Raw genomic sequence first — 24474 nt, forward strand, 5'->3', positions numbered from 1 at the left:
AATTAAAGACATAATAAAATTGCAAAATGTCCAAGACAAACTGATTATTTAAAAAGGAACATTATACTCAATAAAAGATACTCAACAAAAGATTGGAAAATACTGTCAAAATTTCTAGTCAGCTAAGTTATTAAACAGTTCCATGACAATAATATTTTCAAACAAACAAAATAGTTCACCATTCAGAGATCTTTGCTTAGCAGTCCCCAACCTGTCTGGTATGAGGGACCACTTTCATGGAAGACAGTTTTCCACAGATTGGGGGAAGATGTTCGGAATGAAACTGTTCCACCTCAGATCATCAGGCACTAGATTCTCGTAAGGAGCATGAAATTTAGATCCCTTGCATGCGCAGTTCACAATAGGGTTCACATTCCTATGAGAATCTAATGCCACCTGACAGGAGGCAGAGCTGAGGTGGTAATGCTTGCCTGCCCTCTGCTCACCTGCCATGTGCCCATGCCCAGTTCGTAACAGGTCACTGACCAGTTGGCTGCTTGGGGATTGGGGACACCTGCCTTTGCTGAAAGGAAACCAAACTCAAGAGGTTAAGTCAAGTTGAATGCAAGCGGCAACAAAGTAAAGAAATCAGTAAAGATGTTAGTAGACCTAGGTAAACACTGCCTGTGAAAGGAAAAATACATACTTTTTGGTGAGAGGAGTGACTTATCTTGATGAATTTCAGAATAATTTAGCCTCTTTCTCACTTTTCTTGGGAGCCTACACATACTCTTTTCTCTTGTCCTTTGATATGAGTTTATAGGAGAAGACCCCAGTGAAACATTAGTATTACTGTGACTAGATAAGTCTCCTTAATTCTGGGGTGCAATAATTAACAAACCCATCAGCAACTAAGACATTTCTCTAATGTTAATGTTAGGTACACAGCTAAGGCTAGTCCTCAGAGAAGCAGCCTGCCTACAAAATCACACCTATAGGCAAAAATAGAGCAGCCTAGGGAAAACTCAGGTTGCACCTGCATAGATAAGTAGGCAGGGTCCAGCACAGAAGCCTTTTGTTCTTTGTGTGATTGGCAGGCTCCCAGGAAAAAGTGTCCTCCCCTTTCCAGACATGTACACGGTGGGGTCCATGGGAACTTGCGCAGGGAGAAGGAGGGCTTACCTAAATTAAGTCCAGTTACAGAAACAAGAGAAGTGGCACTTTGTGCTTGCCTAGAGACATACCCACAACTACATAAGATAAGGGGAGTTGCACAGACAGCTTTACTAATAAGAGAAATTACTCAAACAGCTACAGAGATGAGTTTCTTACAAAAGCTTTTGAATTCAACTGTAAAAACAGCAACCCACTAGGGCTCCCCTCTCCACTGTGCAGAGCTTTCTTCTTTTGCATATTAAACTTTCGCTCCCATCTCACCCTTTGCATCCACGCTCCTTCGGTCGTGAGACAACGAACTGGGATAACACCTTAGACAACAAGACCAGTGACCATTGACCTGTTTCATTTTTATCCCCGTTGCCTACTCTCCAACTTCAATTCTTTGAAAATTCAGGTAGGAGTATAGCTAAAATGGTATGTAGAAGTAAATTTACGGCTTCAAGTGTATGTATTAGAAAACAAGAAACTGAAAATCAATGACTAGAAAAAGAATAAACAAAAATAGAGAGTGAAACAGAGCAAATGGAACAGAAAACAAAGACAATTAAGGTGGGCAAGAAAATCAAAAGCTGGTTCTTTTAACAAACCATACTAACAGGAACCAAGAAAAGGAAGAGATTAAAATAAACAATATTAAGAATGAAAAAAATGTACATATAGCTACTGAAGAAATTTTTTAAGTGAATAATCAACTTTGTGTCAACAAACTTGATAACCTAGACGAAACGGTAAATTTGTAATAAAAATATAACCAATAATGATTCAAGAATAATAGAGAACATAGACCATAACCACTAAAGAAATGTAATTCATCATAAACCTCATTAATAGTAGGCTAAGATGGTTTACAGGCTTTTTTTTTTTTTTTTGAGACGTTGTTTCGCCCTTGTAGCCCAGGCTGGAGTGCAATGGTGCAATCCCAGCTCACTGCAACCTCCACCTCCGAGGTTCAAGCAATTCTCCTGCTTCAGCCTCCTGTGTAGCTGGAATTACAAGCATGTGCCACCACACCCAGCTAATTTTGTATTTTTAGCAGAGACGGGGTTTCACCATGTTGGTCAGGCTGGTCTCAAACTCCCGACCTTCAGGTGATCCGCCCACCTAGGCCCCCAAAGTGCTGTGATTATAGGCGTGAACCACTGCTCCCAGCCGGTTTACAGGCTTTTCTTACCAAAACTATCAGAAGGGAACAAAAAAGAGGCAACCCCTTTGGCTTCTTCTATGAGGCGATAATCTTGACGCCAATAAAAACAGTAAAGAAAGAAAAATTAAAGGCCAGTTTCATTTATGAATATAGATGTAAATATCCTACATAAAATAATCACAAACCAAAACAATCAGAACCATTATGGCCTTTCTGGTTTATCCCAGGGGTACAAGGATGTTAGAAAACTCTAGTAACGTTATTCATGGCATTAACAAAGAGCAACAAACAGGTTATATTAGATGATGGTTAACATTTGTTAAGTTTCAGTATCCACTTACAGGCGTGTAAGTGGATTTTATGAGAAAATCTCTTAGCAAAATAGGAATAGAAGATAATTTTGTTAACTTTCTTACATCATAAACACAAAGGTATTTAATGTTAGGGACAAGACAAGGATGCTTACCACTACTGTTTATTTTCAAAATTTTACTGCAGCACTTAAGGAACATAATCCAGACAAAACAGTAAGAAACAGAAGAAATAAAAATGAAGAAATTCATTATTTCCCAGGCCATATTGTTCTATACACAGAAAATCCAAGAAATTCTGCAAATACTAGTATAACAGAATACAGCAAGGTTGCTGGATACATGACCAATGTACATAAATCAGGATCATTCTTATATTGTAATAGCAGCTAAGCATAACTAGCATTTATTGACCGTTTGGTGCCAGGGGCTGATGCAGTGCTTACATTATTTAATCATAAAAACAGCCCAGTAGGCATATTTGTCTTCATTTTAACAGACTGAACCTGTGACTTGGAGCGTTAAGTAACCTGCCAAAGGTTCTACAGATAGTTAGGCAAGCCTGGTACTACAACCCAAATCGGTGTGACCGCAAAGCCCGTCATGGTTTTAACCACATCCTGCCAGTAATTGTAAGGAACGTGATGATAACACCACTTTGCTCCTGGCCTCAACTTTCTTTTTACTTTGATATTTTAAGTGGTATTTTTAATAGGAAAAAAAAATTCTTACACCCTCAAGTTGTTTAGACAACATGAATAAACTAATGGAATTAGATAAATTAATTGTACTAGGAGCATTTCAGGATATTTCTGGAATAAATCTAGACAGAGGTGGCCCCGAAACGGCGATGTCAGAAGAGGTGCGTGAGAACTGGTGGAAGCCACGGGCGCCCAGTAGGACCGGGGCCCAGGGTTCAGTCACAGGGCAGCGCCCAATCCCTATTTTGTTCACGTGCTGCCCGCTGGGACGCCGAGTTCTGCGGTGTCTCAGAGCGCAGCTTAGCCCAGGCGCTCCACGTCTCCTGAGTGCTCATGAAGGGAAGAGAGGCCTGGTTGACTTCTTCAATGTAGAGACCAAAGCCCAAGCAATACTGTGCAATCCAGTTGCCTCAGTATTGCCCTTGAAAATGGATTTCACGTTCATTCTAACAGCAGCAGGAACTATAGCCATCCTTGCTGCTGCTGCTACTGTAGTAACATTATTAACAGTAAAAAATCTGAGTTCTTTAAAGAAGTGGACAGCTAGGGATAATCAGAATACTAAAGAATCTGGTAAACAAAACAAACAAAAAACAACACGCCTATTTTCAAGATGGCAACCAAAATGGAACAGGAAAACACACAAGGAATTGGATGAGAAGGAACAGAGACCAGATGAAGAGGACGGGGAGGAACGGGGAACAGACCAAGGACTGGGAGAGAAGGAACAGGACACACATGTAAAAGTGAACGAAAAGCAACAGGGCAGCCAAATTTCGTAAGTGTAACATAAAACTTGGTTAATTACAAACAGGCAACACATCCCGATCAAATGAAGAGGGAGGGGGCTGGACCACACTGGGCTCTTTTTTGAGGACCACAGGGCAGTGGCTGGAGGCTAAAGCAGACTTGGCTGGTGTAAGTGGCACACTTAATGTCACTTTCCTGTAAAACTGGTTTCCAGAGACAAGGGTCAGCGGCGGGGCCAGCATCTTTTAGAATGGTGTGAGGAAAGGTACGTGGAGAGCAAGTTGTCAGTGTCATCTTCTATCTTGACAGAAGTTTGACTTTTGATATTTCAAAGCCTGCGGAGGAAAAAAGAAAAAAAGCCTAAAATGTGCTCATCCCGCTCTGGCACAAGATCAGCAGCTCCCCCGGGGCTGGGCAGGGCGGAGCAGCGGGCACGGCACAATGCGCGCCAGCTCACAGAGCCCGGCGCGGCAGGCCTCGAGCCACAAGCGGAGTGCGCAGGCCGGCGCACGGGCCCCTCGGGGAGGCGAGGCCTACAGGCTAGCCCTTCCGAGAGCTGGGGATGAGGGGGCGGCGCCCGCCAGTCAGGGCAGCATCCTGCCGCCCTGACAAGCACGCCTCCAGTTGCCAAAACAACCCAAAAATGTGCCTCAAAACACGTTTGCAAAGCCCGGAGCCGGCCGGTCGCCTGCCTCTCACCTAGCCCGACCGCCCGACGTCCTGCTGCCGCGCGAGGGCGAGCGAACCAACTCTGCTTCCTCTCCGCCTTTCCCCGATCCTCCCCGCCCCGCCTTCCTGCTTCTCCCGCCCCCGGATGGCTCAGCAGCCTCCATTTTCCAGATCTTTCTCGAACCCGCAGCTCCTTGGGCAGCCGTTGCCCGAGTGCTGACGGAAGCGGCCGAAGTCCGGGCCGGGAGCGGGCTCGGGCGCGGAGCGGAGGCTCGCGCGCCTCCCGGGCTGCCGAGCGCGCAGGCGCAGGTCGCAGTAACCGCCGGTTGGAGGCGGCCGAACCGCAGTAGGGAGAGACCCAGGCGGCGGGACGCGACGCAGGCTGCGGCGGGGACGGCATCTGCTCCTTCCGCGGGTTTCCGACTCCCTGCCCTAGATTTTCTGCTTTGCGACTTGGGGTCTCCTCTCGTTTGCTTCTCGTAGGAGTCGCAATCCCAGCAGCAATAGCCCAGAAGAGGACGCAGTTCCCGTACGGAAGGCTTCACCACCAGCAGCCCGACCATCACGCGGCGGGATGTCTGTGGTTGGCATTGACCTCGGCTTTCTCAACTGCTACATCGCTGTCGCGAGGAGTGGCGGCATCGAGACCATCGCCAATGAGTACAGCGACAGGTGTACCCCGTAAGTGCCTCTGCTGAGCATCACCTCGACCCTAAGAAACGTTTTTCTCTCCCGCCCTTAACGTTTGTCCTGTCTGCTGGCTTCCTCGGATTTCCCCCTAATGTGTGCGGAACCCCGAGATGACAGGTGCAGCCCGTCAACCGCAGTCCCTAGAGTCCGCCGGGTAGCGGTCGGACTTCCTTGCCCCGCAAAGCTGCTTTTCCTTCAAGGACGAGGGACCGCACTAGTTTGCGCAGCTCTCTTTTCTGTAGCCACGCACGCACGTCCCCTGCCTCCTCGTGCCGCTGTCCCCTACCGCCTCTTTTGCTTGCGAGAAAGAGGTTGCTGTGGGACAGCCTCTGGCGTCCGGAACATCGAGAAAGGTCTCCGGTTGCCTCTAACGAGATTTGCGTGGGATTATCAGCCGCGGGCAAGCAGCCCCGCACTAGCTCAGTAGTGTTCTTCATCCTACCCTCCTTCCTTTCCCCGTCCCTCTGGGTGACAGCTTTTTCTCAGAAAAGTAAAAAGTCAGCTTCGGCTGCACACGTCAGAGATGAATTTCAGGTTCGTCTGGCCCCGAAAGCCTTTTTTTTTTTTTTTTAAGGGCGAGGAGTGAAGCTTGTGGGGTTTTACAAAACCCAGTGCCCTTGAGAACTGGAGTTAATGGAGCCGGTTTCCAGGACCAGGTCAATGGTGCATTGATAGGGAGAGCATTGATAGGGAGAGCCTCGGGATGGGAGTCACTGGCCTCACGCATTGGTAACTACGTCAGTTGCTGGAATGCGGCGGGGTTGGGTCGGACCAAAAGCGTGTTTCTGCAAAGTGAATTGTCGGAGTCGGGGGCAGCTGTCCCGTATAAACATGACTGTGGAGTGATTCTATTATGAACGCTTGATGAAAGGCTTAGGAGCGGCGTTATGTCATGGAAACATGTTTTCACATGTTCCGTTGTTTCTCTGGCCTGGGAAGTTTGTTGGCAAGGAACATAATGAAGTAATTCTGTAATATGAAAAACTAGCTGCTGCTTATAGGCTGCTGTTACTGGTAATTTTATGAGGAAATCAACTGTATGAAACTTGTATTACGTTTTACGGGAAGGTAATGTGGCATCTTAATTTGACCGTTCTGAATGGTTCAAAATATGATACCTAAGCTATACTAAAACAAGATCAGTGTCCAAATGTTCTTCAAATACCTCATTTACTATTCTGTGGACAGCTTTAAAATATGGCAAAGAGATATTGAAGAGTAACTCACTTGAAGCAGTCTGTGCTTTGATTTCTTTCAAAGAAGATTTTGGAAGGTTTTATACCTTTTGTCTTAGATGTACACATTTCTTCTATTGAAATTTTAAACGTTTTGGACGTTTATATTTTCAATATATGGGCATAGATAAGGTAGTCCTCAATACTGTTTGAACTCTTCTACTTTTTACATCTTTTTCTGGCTTTTATGCACAATGGGAGACCAAAACAGTAACTGTGAAGTCGATGAATTCGTCTTTGCAAGGGTTTGTATTAAGCCACAACAAATACTGGCTTTCGCCAGAATAGGACCGGAAATTTCACGCTCCACCTTCAGCAGAGTAGGGGTTAAAAATGGGAGCAATCTTTGGCTTCAGTGACTCAGTCTATAGAGAAAAAACTGAGAGGTAGTGTGGACATTCTTTTAGTCCTTAAAGCCATATCCCAAAAGATCAGAAACCAGAACAATAAGAAAGATCGATCTACATTTCCAGGCTGAGAAATCTCTTTAGTAGTGAGTGAACCTGTGATTCTTTAAAGAGCCTGGCCGGCCAGACTTTGAGAGTTCTTTAAAAAGTGGGCTTCTAGAGTCTTCTAAAAGTCTCTTTGTTACTGTACTTAGGCATATTGGCTGGTTCTGTGTGGCTGAGAAGTAATGTGATATTTCCGATTTGTGAGCTAGAAAGCCAATAGTAATATCTAGATTTAATGAGCCTAATCTAAACTAGAAAGTTCTTAAAGTGAAAGGATATTTCTCACTTAACTTGCATCAACAAGTCTTCTCTCCATGGCTGGGCACTGTCATTTACTTCAAAAGTGTGTTTTTTTGTTATTGTTTCTGAACAAAAGTCCTTCATGGTAGTCTAGTGCTCTTACACTATGTATTACTTTGTGGGTCCAGTTGTTGAGGAAAAACATAGCCCTTCCAGACCTCAGGACGTTTATCCATCAATTCAACACCGATCATGCAAAAAGCATTGTAACTATTAGATAACCTTTAACTTTTCTAATACACCACAGTATTTAATAACACTTTTAATAATAATAACAATATTAATAACAGTATTTAATAACACAGTATTTAATAAAATGTTACCTTTGCAAATTGTTTTTCATATTCCAATTGCTTACATCAAGGTAATGTGACATATTTCTAAGATGCGAATACATTATAAAATGATCCTGTGAGAAGAAAGAAATGTTCAATTTAGTTGTTTTCAGCATTCATACTTTTTTACATTTCTTTCATTAGCATACTTGATTGCTTATAGTTGAGAGGATCCTGTATAAACCAAGAAGGACAGTTTAATGAAAAAGAACCAAGTTTTGGCCTGTAATTAAGGGACAAAAGACAAGTTAATTTAACCTATTTATTCAGATTCACCTTCTGTAAAGTTGGAGTGGTTATACTAGCCTCTCATCTCCTGCATAAGTTGAAGAGGGAGAGAGAAATTATGCATAAACTGAAGAGACAAAATACTTTTTCTGAACATTTTCTTCTTGAAAAATTATTACATATGCTCATTATAAAAAATACTGGCACATTAAAAGATGAAATTAAAAATTGTAATTCCTCCAGATGGTTTTCTGTGTGTTTTCAAAGGGAAGGGGAAGTATATACTTTATGTTTAGTAACCTTTTTCTTTTTTTCTTTTTTTTTTTTTTTTTTTTTTGTAAGACGTAGTCTTGCTCTGGTTGCCCAGGCTAGAGTGCAGTGGCACGTTTTCAGCTCACTGCAACTTCCGCCTCCTGGGTTCAAGCGATTCTCCTGCCTCAGCCTCCCAAGTAGCTGGAATTACAGGCACCCAACACCACACCCAGCTAATTTTTGTATTTTTAGTAGAGATGGGGTTTCACCATGTTGTCCAGGCTGGTGTCAAACTCCTGACTTCAGGTGATCCATCCGCCTCGGCCTCCCAAAGTGCTGGGATTACAGGTGTGAACCACTGCACCCAGCCTATGTTTAGTAACCTTTTTCTATGTAAAACATACGTATTTCTATGCTATCAGTTGTAGTGTCTGTATAATCATAGTAATTTAATTCATACCCTGTTAGACATTCAGGTTGTTTATAATACTTTGTAAACAGTGTTGCAATAACTATCTTTGTAACTAAATTTTTGATCCTTCAAGTAAATTCCTAGAAGTAGAATTCCTGAGTGTCCACGTTTTTAAAGGTCTGGTACATGTCTGTTTTGTTCACTTAAGTATGGATGTGGGGATTAGAATTTCCATCCCAGGCTTAAATATACCAAGGTGATTAGTTTCACACATGGGGAAAAAAGCAATAGCCAAGAATCGTCATTAAGTATCAAATTAAAGCATGTGGTAAATTGGAATAGAGATTGCTATGTGCTAAGCAAGCATTGTCATATGTATCACAATTCTATGAGTTTGATCATACTATCTTTTTTTCCATAAGAAGCCTAAAGCAAAGTTAAATAACTTGGCCAAGAATTAGTAAAACAGTGAATTGGACTCTGTTTCAGGCCTCTCTGACCCTAGAACCCAAATGTCTTTCCAGTATCAGTTGTAAGTGTGGCATGTGTGTAACTGGGTTAATGATGAAAGGAACAAAATACCTGGTTGAGCAGTTATTGTACAGGAAAGCATCTTTGCTCTACTATCAGTAAAAGTCTAATTTTATCTAGTTTCTAAGAAACACTATCTTTTTAAAAGACACTATTTTAATAATTCTTAAAAATTTTTTTGACACAGGGTCTTGGTCTGTTGCCCAGGCTGGAGTACAGTGGTGCAGTCATAGCTCACTGCAGCCTTGAGATCCTGGGCTCAAAGGATCCTCCCACCTCAGCTTCCTGAGTAGCTGGGAGTACAGGTGCATGCCACCATGCCGCACTAATTTTATTTTTTTTCCAACAGAAATAAGGTCTTGCCGTATTTTCTAGGCTAGTCGCGAACTCCTGGCCTCAAGCCATCCTCCCATCTTGGCCTCCCAAAGTGCTGGGATTATAGGTGTAAACCAACATGCCCAGCCAATAATTCTTTAAGTCATGTTAAGGACATGTAAAATTCTTACTTTGTTTTTAAAATTCATAAAAAATACTTACAAAACAAATGTTAGTGTAAACATTTGGAGAAAGAGTAGTGTGGAAGACAATAAACTACTATTAATAATGGATATATACTTCTCAGAGACAGAATTATGAAGGAGGTGCTTTTAATTTATGGTCTGTAATGAATACTTTGTAGTAGGGAATATGGATTTTCTTTAAATGAAACTGATGATTTTTATTAGGTATATTTTATATCAAAATTCTGTATGATTCTTCAACATTCAGTTCTCTGGTTTTCTGTCTTATTTTTTCCTATTTCTTTACTAGTGTATGAATAATCTGGAAGTATGGGGAAATGCTGTTTAAACGCTGTGTTTCAGATGAATGAGACCCCTCTTAAATGCATGAAAATAGAAATCACTTTGTTGCATTAAAAACAACAGCACATAGAAAATGTTAAAACTCCAGGGGTTAACTGTAACTATAATAGATGGGCATTTTCTGGTGCTGGCAGTTTGAGATGAAGAAGAGGCTTTTACCTTTTTTTGTTAAATATTCTTTTTACTACATGAGTTGGTTTTATGTGTTTTACTATTTGAGCTTATATTTTATTTAAAATATTTTAAATGCTGAAGAATTACACAAAGTAAGTCTCCCCCTTTATCCCTTCCCAACCACCTCCTAAAGTTTGATTTGTTTCTAGCTATACGAGTATGTGATTATATGTATGTAACTGGAATTTTTTTAACAAAAGCAGAATTACATTACATTCTGCTTTCATTAAAAAATATTTTTTAAATATTTTGTAAATTGTTTTCTTTTCACCTCAAAATATTGTGGATATCTTCTCAAACTTATGGCTTTAATTTACCTCATTCTTTTTGCTAGCTGTATAATATCCCATTGATATATTGACTGTTATGGACATTTCAAGTTAATATTTTGCTAGTGACATACAAAAATTCAGTTAATACCTTTGCTTTTTTTAAATCAAATTTGCTGAGAAGAATGAAAAGCCAGGTGATTTCTAAATGTTTAACATTGAACTGACTTCCTTAAGCACTGAAAAAAAAAAGGTTTAACATAGCACTGACAGTCTTTTGTTATGTGGTCATTATAAATTAATGAGTATAGTTGTGTTGTGATAAAACTTTATTTACAAAAATAGGTTGCAGGTTGTGGTAGTTTTCAAACTCCTGGTCTAAGCAATTATAACCAAAAGAATTTTAACATTGTTATGCATTGATATTTGTGTTTGAACCAAGTGAATTATAGGTAATATGAGTTTTTCAAATAATGTATCTAATATAATAATAGTTAAATAATGTATCAAATTTAATGTAGCTAGTATACCTAATCAGCTTTTAAAATATTGTCTACCTATGTAAATATTTGTGTGGTTTCTCCTAATGGCTTCAAGCTGATTTATCATTACATTTACTAAGCATTTGAAAACTCTTAAATTATTATTGTTTGTATATTGTTAAAAGTTTAATTCTTTGTCCACAATGAAAAGCTGAAAGCTTTGTTATTACTAAATCATATGTGCCTAGGGGTCTTATTTTTAAATAGTAAGCTAGAAAGCAAATTGCAACAGTGAGCTTTTTTTTTTTTTTTTTTTTTTTTTTTTTTTTTTTTTTTGTTGAGACGGAGTCTCGCTCTGTCGCCCAGGCTGGAGTGCAGTGGCCGGATCTCAGCTCACTGCAAGCTCCGCCTCCCGGGTTTACGCCATTCTCCTGCCTCAGCCTCCCGAGAAGCTGGGACTACAGGCGCCCGCCACCTCGCCCGGCTAGTTTTTTTTTTTTTTGATTTTTAGTAGAGACGGGGTTTCACTGTGTTAGCCAGGATGGTCTCGATCTCCTGACCTCGTGATCCGCCCGTCTCGGCCTCCCAAAGTGCTGGGATACAGGCTTGAGCCACCGCGCCCGGCCAACAGTGAGCTTTTTTGAGAGCATTCTTCCCCCTCCCTCTTCTAGGGCAACATTTTTTCCAAATAATTTGAGAAACAATATCCAGATGTTTTCTTTGCTGTAGAATTTTGTAGTTCCCTTAATTTGTTCATAAGCATTGAAATTCTCCAAGAAAGGGATGTTTTTCCCAAGCTTATTTGAGCGTCTGAAGAACTATGTTTCATAGAGCACCATTTTGGAAATGGTGTTCTAGGGCGGAGGTTCTCAACTGGAGGTGATTTTGCCTCTGAAGGGATAACTGACAGAATGAGATACTTTGGGGTATGTCACAACTGAGGTCGAAAGAGGAGGTACTGCTGGCATCTAGTGGTTGGAGGCAAGGAATACTCCTAATATCCTACAGTGCACACAGTACAGCCCCAGTGACCCAACAAAGAATTACCTGGGCCAAGATGTCAGTAGTGCCAAGGTAGAGAAATCCTGTTCTGTAGACATCTTGGCAAGCATAGTTGAAACTATTTGTTCAGCCCGTGATTTAAACCTATGGATTACACTAATAGCAGAGGGTGAAGAGTAATTGTGATTTTATGGAACTGGCAAGGAAAAGAAAAGGGCTGTTTTTAAAGCTTAGAGAGTGAAGACTGAATCTTAATGGAGAATAATAAGGAGCAAACAAACAGCGCTGAGCTCTTAGGCAACAAATCTCTTCTGGTAGTGTGTATTTTCTCCAACCTAATCATGCTTGGTCTTATAAAAATAAACTTTTTGAGAGAGGAAGAAAATCCTAAATTTTAAGGAGAAAACACAGATACAGCTTTCTTAAAGTAACATCTTGTCCTCTGATTTTTATGCCCCTCTCTTACTAAAAGGGACATAGGACATTTAGAAATCTTCATTGTTTAGAATTTTGTAGTATTTTCTGATAATCTGAGATTACCACACAATAGCAAAAGCAGATTGGATATTATAGATTTGAACTGCATTGAAAACCCTCCCTTTATTTTAGCCATAAAATGACATTTCTAAATAGTAGTTGAAATAATCAATACAAAGTAAATATAGATTATGCTGTATACACTTGGATAAACTGTATCTTTCTGTGAAAACTCTTACATCAGCGTAATATGTGTTATAATGTGTCTATTTCCCTTGCTATTACTAATGTAAAAGTTCTGAGAGCAAATAGGTGTTTAATTTATTTGGGTTTTTCTGAAAGTACTTGGCAGATATTTTTTATTTAATGATTGTAACATCCTGGAATGTATTTGAAAGAAAATCGAAGGAGTTTGAAGTGTGCCTTTATGAAATGGGTTTTCTATGTATTTGAAACTGGGCATTTCCAAACCTGGTTAAATGACAGATTTTTTAACTTTAAAAATTGTCTGCTTTTAACTTCAGTGAATATCTGATACTGGTAACTGTTCAGCTTTCTTTGTGAAGTAATACATGTATGAAACATATTTCAAGGAACCAGTGCTTAATGGTAGTTGAATCTGAATCTTATTTAGCTCTACTGTTCTAACAAAAATTAAACTCTTTTTTTTTTTTTTTTTTTTTTTTTTTTTGAGACGGAGTCTCGCTGTGTCGCCCAGGCTGGAGTGCAGTGGCGTGATCTCGGCTCACTGCAAGCTCCGCCTCCCGGGTTCCCGCCATTCTCCCGCCTCAGCCTCCGAGTAGCTGGGACTACAGGCGCCCGCCACCGCGCCCGGCTAGTTTTTTGTATTTTTAGTAGAGACGAGGTTTCACCGTGTTAGCCAGGAGGGTCTCGATCTCCTGACCTCGTGATCCACCCGCCTCGGCCTCCCAAAGTGCTGGGATTACAGGCTTGAGCCACCGCGCCCGGCCAAAAATTAAACTCTTGAGAATCAACCTACAAATAAAATGTTCAGTGTAGTCAAGTGATGGTAGCCTACTATTGAAAAATTAGAAGTATTTGGAAGTGTGTCCAAATAATGGAGTTGGGAGCAAGATGGGTTATAAGGTAGACTGAGAAATGGCAAACCTATATTTTCTCTAATAGATGAGTTTTAGGATGGAATGCCAACATCTACACATTACCATACTGGATATGTAAGTTTTTACTCTGGCAGAGAATATGTTGAATCAAGGAGTTATTTATAAGATATGTGAAGATGTCATCTAAGCCACTGATTCCTGCTGTTCGCTTATTTTCCTGTTTTTCACCAAATCACAACTAAAGACCAGTAACTTCCATTTCCTCTTTAATCTGATCACTTTTAACATTTCAGTTCTAAGTATGTATTTGCTTGGATGCCTCAAAGCTACCTCAAGCCTACCGTGTTCAAAATAGAGTTTGTGACTGTCCTGTCCCCAAACCTATCTTTCTTAGAAAATTTTCTGTCTCATTGAGTGCAACTAGAAACCTAGACATTATTCTTGTCACTTGCCTTTTCCTACTCTCTAGTCCAACACTGCCCATTAAAAGCATATGAGCTACACAGGTAATTTTAAATGTTTTAATAGAGCCAGGTACAGTGGCTCACACCTGTAATCCCAGCACTTTAGGGAGGCCAAGGCAGGTGGATCACTTGAGCCTAGGAGACTAGCCTGGGCAACATGGTGAAACCCTATCTCTACAAAAAATTTTAAAAATCAAACTGTAGTCCCAGCTGCTCAGAAGGCTGAGATAGGAGGAACACTTGAGCCCTGCAGGTCAAGGCCGCAGTAAGCCAAGATTGTGCCACTGCACTCCAGCCTGAGTGACAGAGCAAGACCCTGTCTCCAAAAAAAACAATTCCAGTAGTTACATTAAAAAGGCAAAATGAAGCAAGTGAGATTAATTTTAATATATTTTATTTAATTCAGTATATCCAAAATTTTATCTCAATGTATAATCAATATTTTTAAATTGAGATATTTTACTTTTTTAGTATTAAATTTTTAGGATCTAGAGCACAGATGTCCAACCATTTGGCTTCCCTGAGCCCCACTGGAAGAAGAAGAATCGTCTTGGGCCACATATAAAGTACACTAACACCGAAGATAGCTGATGAGGTAGAAAAAAGGTCCATGCATCATTTTTGTGATATCTGCCACCACAGACAAAAAAGTCCCTGCATTCAAACGGTTGGACACCCATGGTCTAGAGTTTATTTTACACTTTGTATAAGCACATCTCAATTCAGACTAGCCACATTTCATGTGCATAATAACCACATATGGCTGGTGGCTAGTGGCTACCATATGGGATGGTGAAGATCTAGTCTGTCACCAAGTCCTTTAAGTTTCCTCCTAAATATCTCTTTTTTCTTCTTGTGTCCCAGCTGTCACCATCCTGAAATAGATTACTGGTAACTTTTTACTCTCCACTCATCAGTTAACACTATGGTCAATATGATCTCCAACAAACTCTCCACCACTTTTATCCCACATCATTTACTCTTCCTTAAAATCTTATTTCCTTGAGTAAGCCTTTCCTGACTCTCCTCCTCTAGGTTAATTCTTGTTGTTACAAACTTTTATAGCACCATGGTCACCTTCTGTTATAGCACCTGGTTTACTTTCTTTTGTATGAGTCTATAGCGTTGTGAGATCCAAGAGAGCCAAAACCGTATTTTCTTTCATTATTATATCCCTAGCAACTCACAGTGTGCCAGGCATATAGTAACTATTAACAAACGTGTTAAATTGACTAAATTAACTTTTTAACTGTTTGCTTTCCCTGGAAATCCAGTAGTCCCCAGCAGAACAGTATGTTCTTCAGCCCTTGGAAAGTACTGCTCTGGAATATTGCCTCTCGAGTTTGTATTATATATCAGTAGGTAGGGTCGTCTCCATTATTCAGAAATGTTTAATGAATCCTCATTGAAATTTAATCTTCATTAACTGAATAAATTTTAAGATTATGATCTGGCACCTGAGACCCTATATAATCTGACCTTGATACTATCTTATCAAATTGTCCTATGAAACTAGCCAAGTTGTATTCTTTTTGTTTTCTCCCTGACCGAGTCCAAATTATATTCTTCTAGTCCTCAAATAAGCATTACCTTAGGAACCATTATTCCATTCATTAAGTAGTTTTATTATGTCCTAGAAAAAGATCTAGGCTAGAAGATCTAGGCTAGTGCTATCCAGTAGAACTTTCTGTTGTATATTTGTTCGGCGTATATTCAGTTCTCTGTATATCTGCTACCTACAAGTGGCTGTTGAGCACCTGAAATGTGACTAGTCCTGAGAAACTGAATATTCTAGTTAATTTAAATTGTACTAGCACCACATGACTTGTGGCTACCATATTAGATAGTGCAGATCAAGGCAGTGGATACCTGTTACCTCGCCTTCATGGAGTTCACGTTCTGGCTTCTGGTACTGAGATAGTCACTAAATGAATTGTATGAGATGGTAATACATACTATGGAGAAAAATTTAAAAATTGGGTTAACAGTGTGAGGTATGTGTTGGGGAGGAGCAGGAATGTTGTTTATATAGGATGGTGAGGATAGGTGTTTCTGATAAGCTGACATTTGAGCAGAGACCTGAAAGGAGTGAAAGCACAGGCCTTATGGATGTATTTTCTGAACACTTTAGAAAGAGAGAACAGCATTTACAAAGGCCCTGAGGCAAAAGGGTGCCTGGTGTATTCTAGAAATAGCAAGGAGATCAGTATGCCTCCTAGATTGAATTTGCAGGGTAGAGCAGCCAAGGACCAGACCATGAAAGGCTTTATTGGCTGTTAGGGGGACCCAAGCTTTTACTTTATGAGATAGGACACCACTGGAGGATTATTTCACGATCAGAGAACAGCAGCGTTTCGTGATCTTAGTTTTTAAGTGGATCACTTTGACTACTACGTGGAGAACAGACTTACATACCTATATATCAGGATTGTCTTTTTCTGCAAGACAAGTAGGTATTAAATTTTTCTCTCCTTTGAAGTCTTAATTCAAGAAGTCACCTCTGTTGTCTAGAAGTGATTATTCTCTTCTTTGCTAGTATTATTCTTAATTCTATATATTCTACTGATTTTTTTTCAATAGACTATGCATTCTCCAAGACAGGCATTGTGACTTGTATACACGGAGTGCCTATAAATGTTTGTTGATTGAATGTAGTTTCTTGTAGTTATAACTGAAATCATGGAAACATTTTCTTGAATCATAACATGAAATAGTATTTTGATGAAGATGTTATTCTGTGCTTGCTCTGTTATTATTCTATGCTATTACATTTAAATGTGGTTGTTAACATACAATACTTTACATAATGTTTACTGTGTGCCAATTATTGTTCAAAGAATTTACCTATTTCCATTCTCTTAATTCTCATATAATCATATGAGCAGATATTATCACTATCTTCTAGACGAGAAGCTGAAGCACCCAGTGGTTATGTAATTTCCACAAGGTTAAATGGCAAAGCCAGGATTTGGCCTTTTTAACTGTTTACCTTCCCTGAAAATCCATTGGTCAACATGGTTGAGTTTTCTTCTAAGGGGTCATAGGTCAATATAATTTGAAAAACAGTTTTGGAGATCAACATTGTATTGCCAGCTATTAGGACATTTTTTTTTAATTGTAACATTTATTCTGACCACCATTTTATTATATAGGGAAGCTTTAAAATAAATTTTTGATTTGCATAACCTATTTTAAAAATAATATATCATTATATTTCTCCTTTTAAATTTATTTTTGTGTAAGGAGAAGCAAAATAATAGCACAATAATAGAAAAGTACCATGGAACAAACTTTGTTTTTCTGGTTTAGGGCCTGTATATCATTGGGATCAAGAACTCGAGCCATTGGAAATGCAGCAAAGAGCCAGGTAAATTGTTAATGTGGATGTTTTGACTTACAGGAAGAATTAACTGAATATTGGTAACTAAGTTCCGTAAGTTATGTTGTTAAGAGTGAATAAGACAGTGAGGAAAATAGGACAGGTACTTTGTTTTTAGATATAATTTGCTTTGGGTTGTAAAATATTTCTTGAATTTTATTTTTTAAAAATATTTTTTAGTTGTGAAGTTAGGGTGTGCTACTGTGTGACATCAGTTTTTCCCTGAATGGTGTCTCAGGTGACCATCCAGGGAATAATGAGGGATATTCTGTCTAGAACATACATTTGAATGACAGGTAAGTAACATCTTTGTAAAATAAGGTGGGAAAAATGAAAGAACTAATTTCCAGAGTAACTCAATGTGGTACCACTAATTTACATAGAATTTGTTGAAGTATTTATATTTTTAGGCTTTTGTAATCCTTATGATTAGAACGTTGACTTTTAACATTCCATGTTATAGATCGATTTTCCTTTGACTTTCATTACTTCCCTGAACCAAAAGCCCTTAACAATTACTTCTTGCATTTTATATATATCTGGGTCTTATATCTCACATTCTGGCTGACCTTCTATGTGTGTCACAGATAATCAGAGTCTCTAAAAGCAACCTTTAAGTCATTTCTCCTAAGGAGCTAAAGAGAACAACATAGTAATTCAGCATCCCTATAGTTTTCATCTCATAATTGAAGATCAAGGTCTATTTGGCTTTAAAGGTCACTAGGATTATAGCAACTGGATCTCAGTAATATTCTGTAGTTTGAACTGCATATTCTAGTTAAAGAAAAAATTGCTTTGCAAAAATGCAAGCCATTTACAATTTAAGACACTTTCACTTAGCACTATGCTACATGGAAGGGATTTTAATTTACTAGCCTAGGAGCAATCCACAGCAATGGAAGCAACATACTAGCACATGAAGATTTTCACAAAGAATTAGATATGGAGTGAAAAAGAAAAACTAGACAATAATAAACCAGTTTAAATTAAAACACAGAAATGGAAGTGGAAAGAAATAATCAAAGATACAGGTTGCATATCCTTTATAAGAAATGCTTGGGACCAGAAGTATTCAGATTTTGTATTTTTTCAGATTTTGGAATGTTTGCATGATACAGGTTGACCATCCCAAATCCTGAAATCCAAAATGCTCCAAAATCTGAAACTTTCTAAGTGACAACATGATGCGCAATGGAAATGCTCAGTGAAGTATTATATTTCAGATTTTTGGATTTGGGATGCTTAGCTCATACTGATTCACTAGAGCAAAAGCGTCGAGGAAAACCAAAAAGATGAGTTGTAGATATTTGTTATTTGAAATGTTTTAAAGGTTTGTTCTTTCTCTTCTGAAGACATTAATTTTGAATCTAACATTCCCAGGATAGGTGGAGAATTTGGGAGGCAAGTGTTAAAATGTGTACATTCTCATTGTATGACTTTACCATCAGTTGGAAACCAGAAAAATGAATGATTATGTGTAATCCTAAACTTGGATGTATAGGATAAAGGAACTTGGTGGTTGTCAAGTATTAGGATAGAATTTTATTTTGCATTTATTAAGTAACTGATAAATAAAAGTGTTTACTGCCAACAGATAGTCACAAACGTAAGAAATACGATTCATGGCTTCAAAAAGCTTCACGGGCGATCATTTGATGATCCCATTGTGCAGACTGAAAGGATCAGGCTTCCCTATGAACTGCAGAAGATGCCTAATGGAAGTGCAGGAGTTAAGGTGAGCTTTATATTCCCAGGGTTACAAACATATCTTCAAATTAAGGAAACCCAATATGATAATACTGCTATTTGTAGTTTGACCTTTTTCCTCTAGATACAGTACATACACACCCAAGAGATAATAGTTTTTGTAATAATTTTAGTGAATGCCAGGAGATCTAATTTAGATAATTTTTTCATTCAAATCACACTGTTATTGTCAAGGAAAAAAATGGTTATTGAGACTCAAGAGAATAGTTTTTAGGGGATAAAAATAAAGGTATATAGGATTCAAAAGAATAGACCCAAAAAGTATGTTAATTCAGAAGAATGGACCCAAAAGTTATGTTAATTGCTATAATGAGTTTAATGAGTTCTAATTTAGAAGAATCTTATAACATACTATAAATGTTAAAGCATATTTGTCTTCCAAGTAAGACTTGGATTCTGAATTTTTAATTTTATATTCTGAGATAGTTGTACATTAGTTAACCAAAACATGTTTGTGCTGATTTTTTTCAAAAACTAGCCTCACGACACATGGAACTACTATATGGCCCAGAAATTCCACTCCTGGGCTTATACCCAAGAGAATTGAAACATATGTGCACACAAAAACTTGTACATGAATGTTCATAAAAGCTTTGTTTATAATAGCCAAAAAGTAGAAATGATACAAGTTTCTATCAACTGATGAGTAGATATACAAAATGTGGTATATCTTAACACATGGAATATTATTTGCCCATAAAAAGGAATGGAGTACTGATATGTGCTACAACATGTATGAACTTTGAAAACATGCCAAGTGATGAAAGAAGCCAGATACAAAAGGCCACATACTGTATGATTCCTTTTATATAGAATGTTCAGAGTAGGACAAATTCATAGAAACAAAGTCAGATTAGTGGTTGCTAAGGGTTAAGGGGAAGGAAAAATAGAGAGTGACTGCTAATGGGTTTCTTTTTGGGTGATGAAAATGTTCTGCAATTAGATAATGGTGTTCAGTGCGCAGCTTTGTGAAGATACTGAATTGTACACTTCAGAAGGATAAACTTATTGCTGTGCAAATTATCTCTTAAAAACGTTATTTTTAGTAAGTAATTTTAGACTTGATGTATGTGTTACGGATATGTACACAGTTCCATTTTTAGAAGAGCGTTCTGACTAAAAGGTGGATGATGAATCTTAGTAAGGAGACAGGAGGCTGTTAAAATAGTTGAGGAAGACACCATGAGAAGTTGAAGACGGAACAAATTGTGAAGCCATAGTTTAGGTGAAATTTTCAGGTTACTAAACTGAGAAGCTGGATGGGTTATGATAGTAACAACTGAGATAAAATAATATTCAAGTATCTTTTAGATATGTTAAGCTCTGGTTAATAGTTACATTTTTATTCTACTCCAGTTTTATTCTACTCCAGTTTAAAATTTGAACTACTTAATTTTATAAGTTGTTTAACTTCTAAAAGTGAAAATTAATGATCAGGCTTTGAGAATAGGCTGAGAAAAACACAATAATGTTTTTAAAGAAAGGCAGAACCAAAGTTTTGAGTCATATTATTTTATACATTCACAGTAAGTGCCTGTAAGGTAGTAGAAAAAGCTTTGAAACATCACCTTTTGAAGACTTAAGAAAATCAATGTTCAACTCCTCAAGCATGTTATACGTTTGTTTTTTATACATTTATTTAAATTGATTTCATCTAACTTTTAAATTTTTGTGTGTGTGTGTGAGACGGGAGTCTTGCTATGTCGCCCAGGCTGGAGTGCAGTGGTGCAATCTCGGCTCACTGCAAGCTCTGCCTCCTAGGTTCACGCCATTCTCCTGCCTCAACCTCCCAAGTAGCTGGGATTACAGGCACCTGCCACCACGCCCAGCTAAGTTTTTGTGTTTTTAGTACAGACAGGGTTTCACCATGTTAGCCAGGATGGTCTCGATCTCCTGACTTCATGATCCGCCTGCCTCGGCCTCCCAAAGTGCTGGGATTACATAGAATGTTCTTATACAAAAGAATACTGTATGATCATGCCTCCAATAGTCAGACTAAGACTGTGGTTCATTTTCTCTTATTTCTGTGTGCTTGATTTCTTTCTGCACACCTGTTTTAAAGGCAGTAATTTGGCATAATACTTGTTTTTGAACTTAACTTGTAAATAGGTTTGGAAACAAATGCTTATCAGTTTTAGGTCTGATTCAAAGTAAATCTTATGTCATTCGATATACATATTTATACATACTCATATACATAAACACCTTGTGCTCCTTGAAAGAATGATGTTCTCATTTCCTTTTCCCAAAACTGTATGACTGAAGCTTTTATTTTAAACCCAAGGAGAGTTCTGACTTTCAAAAGAAAGATTATTTGATCTTTTCCTTTTTCATTGTTTGCTGTGTCACACTTGCAAAATGAATGATAAAAATTGTTTTTGTGGGAAGTTGGGATCTGAGAGGGTAGAGACTATACTTTTGAAAATACTTTGGTTATAATACTGTCTGTAAGGTACAACCTCAGAAATGACATAGTCACTGGTTTTCATGGGATCATGATTCTAAAATGGCAATCTTTCTGGAAGAAAACTTCCTTGAGCAAGGGTGTCTTTTTCATGTTGTATGTATCACATATAGAGTTAGATACTCACTAAATATTTGTTGGATAAGCAAATCATTCTTAATAAATATCCCAACTTTTGGTGTTAGGTGCGGTACTTAGAAGAAGAAAGACCTTTTGCAATTGAGCAAGTTACTGGAATGCTGTTAGCCAAGCTTAAAGAGACTTCAGAAAATGCTTTGAAGAAACCAGTGGCTGACTGTGTGATTTCAGTAAGTTTTATTTCAGTAATGAGTACCCTCGAATTATATTTTTCAGTGTATTAATGTAATATTGAAAGATTTTTCTTCCCTTACACTTTCTGCCCTTATCCAGTAAATAACCTAAATCCATTTGACTTTCTTTTTTAAAAAAATTGCCTTACTTGCTAAAGTTTAGGATTGAATTTCCCATAAAATCAGTTATGATGAGCAGTGACTCTTGAAAAACTGTTATGTAACTAGTGACTGCTGCTGTCTGGGATTTATCCCTAAGAATCTTCTCAGATAGCAATTAACTTCCCACCTGTAAGGAACTTAACATTTTATAGCAAAAGTTGAAAATTTCTAGTTGGGAATTTGAGGTTGTGTATCAGGGGAAAAAAATTCTTTAAGGATTCTTAACAAAACATTTAAATTATTTACCCTGTCTTATCTCTTGAGGTCCCATTAAACATCCTCAAGTGGTTCTTTACCTACATGTTAACTAAATTGATAAACTCCTACTATTAAACTTGACTACAAAAGTTCAGGAGTCTCATGTCATCAGAAAAACAGAATTGGATTATGAACTTTTCAGTGAGTTTAGTAATCAGTTTTTTTTCATAGGCATTTGGAAATTTTTAATGGGAGAAAAATATTACAGCTTAATATTTTATTTTCTAGCCATTTAGTAATAGCAAATAATAGAGTTTACCATTGACCAGGCACTATTTATTGGCATTTTAACCCATTTAATCTCAGAAGCAATCTATGAGGTAGGGATATTATTAACCCTACTTTTACAGATTCAAAAAGTGGGATACTGAGATGTCAAATAACTTGCCCAAAATCGACACAGCTAACTAATACAGTGTTAGAGCCAGATAGTTAATTCCCAAGCCCATGCTCATAATTGTTTTACTGCCACTTGAAAGGATATATTAGAATCATACAAATTTTAAAAATTCATCTTAAATTCAAATCCATTTCTATTTAATTATACTTGCTTTTACTTTTGTGTCAGAAATTCGTGTCAGAACAGAGTAATACAAACTTTTGACCATTATTAACTTTGTGGTTGGTGCAGTAGATCCATTGTAAGCTCTACAGGGACAAGCATTTTTTCTGGTTTGTGCACTATTTTCCTAGTAACTAGAAAGTACCTGGTTTGTAAGTGCTCAATGAATATTAAATGAACCATGCATTATAACTTAGATTTTTGTCAGGAGGATAATACCAAATCAGATAAGCAAGTTTATTGAGCAAAATTTAAATTCTTTTCCTGTTGTTAATCTGTTCAATGAAATTTCTAAATTCATAAAACAGTAAAATTAAAGGAAGCTACTTATTTGAAACTTAAAACTGGAAGAGCCCAAGTTATTTTATATGTAAATACACTTAATAGCTTTTTAGAAATTGGTCTATATGCCAAATTAAAATACTTGTTAGTTTGATAAAACTAGGGTTTATACATATATACATCTTTATACATTTTAAGACTGAGTTTAATTTTTAAATGGAGATGTATTTAATGGGCTGGGCATAGCGGCTTATGTCTATAACCCCAGTACTTTGGGAGACCAAAGCAGGAGGATTGCTTGAGGCCAGGAGTTGGAGAACAGCCTGGGCAACCATAGTGAGACTCGTCTGTAGTTTTTTTTTTAATTAGCCAGGCATGGTGGCACACACCTGTAGTCCCAGCTGCTCAGGAGGCTGAAGTGAAAGGATTGCTTGAGCCCAGGAGTTTAAAGCTGCAGTGAACTATGATTGTACCACTGAACTTCAGCCTGTGAGGCAGAGCTAGACACAGTCTCTTTCAAAAAAAAAAAAAAAAAATTATATATACATATATATGTGTGTGTATGTATGTATGTATATTTTTTAATATTATTTGGTGATTTTTAAAGGAAATTCATATTTATCACAAGTTCCCTACAATATAGTTCCCGTCCTTTGAAATATAATTGTTTTAAACAGTTGGAACTATATTCTTCTGGTTGGTTGTATATATACACAATAATGAAGTAATGTTATACATGCCCTTTTTAACACAATAAAGATAGAATTCCTTAACAATTCAGATCTACCTGATTCTTTGTAACAGCTACATAGGATTCCATTATATGGATATACCATAATATATTTCTATAATCTCATTTTCAGACTCTTGAATTTTCAGTTTTTTATTATGAAAGATGAGCAAATATATTTTTAATAGATCAGACTAACACAGGAAGTATTTAGATTAATAAAACTTAGGCAACCCTGCCATATTACTTTACTTTAAATTAGTATTCATACTTTAGGTCAGATCTTTACAGCATAGAAATTGTCAAACTTAAAAAATAAAACACTAGTATTTTTCCTCTTTAATTAGAACATCATTATATGCTTTAAAGCTTTAAACTGTACATAAGTTTTAGGGTAATTATTTTATATTTTTCAGTTGACAAAATGTTTAAGTAAAACATTATACTTAACTGCTGTTTTTAAATACTAGATTCCTAGCTTTTTCACTGATGCCGAGAGACGATCTGTGATGGCTGCAGCCCAGGTTGCAGGCTTAAATTGTTTAAGGCTGATGAATGAAACTACTGCAGGTAAGCACTTTGCAATTTGAAAATCCCTGTAAGCAAAATATTATTGT

At 37.9% G+C, this 24474-nt stretch overlaps 1 protein-coding gene across 1 annotated transcript in view; it reads left to right on the forward strand.

The window, feature by feature from the left end:
* Window positions 1-4857: 4857 nt before the first annotated feature.
* Window positions 4858-24474, forward strand: part of HSPA4L (heat shock protein family A (Hsp70) member 4 like) — a 59112-nt gene continuing 39495 nt past the window's right edge. Inside the window, exons 1-5 of the mRNA XM_033215209.1 lie at window positions 4858-5375; window positions 17252-17309; window positions 18916-19056; window positions 21738-21860; window positions 24328-24427. Of these exons, the coding sequence (XP_033071100.1) occupies window positions 5269-5375; window positions 17252-17309; window positions 18916-19056; window positions 21738-21860; window positions 24328-24427 (529 nt within the window). The 5' untranslated portion in view covers window positions 4858-5268. The remainder of the gene's footprint in view (window positions 5376-17251; window positions 17310-18915; window positions 19057-21737; window positions 21861-24327; window positions 24428-24474) is intronic.

The sequence above is a fragment of the Trachypithecus francoisi genome, unplaced genomic scaffold, assembly GCF_009764315.1.
Source record: "Trachypithecus francoisi isolate TF-2019V2 unplaced genomic scaffold, Tfra_2.0 Lachesis_group1, whole genome shotgun sequence".
Taxonomy (NCBI): domain Eukaryota; kingdom Metazoa; phylum Chordata; class Mammalia; order Primates; family Cercopithecidae; genus Trachypithecus; species Trachypithecus francoisi.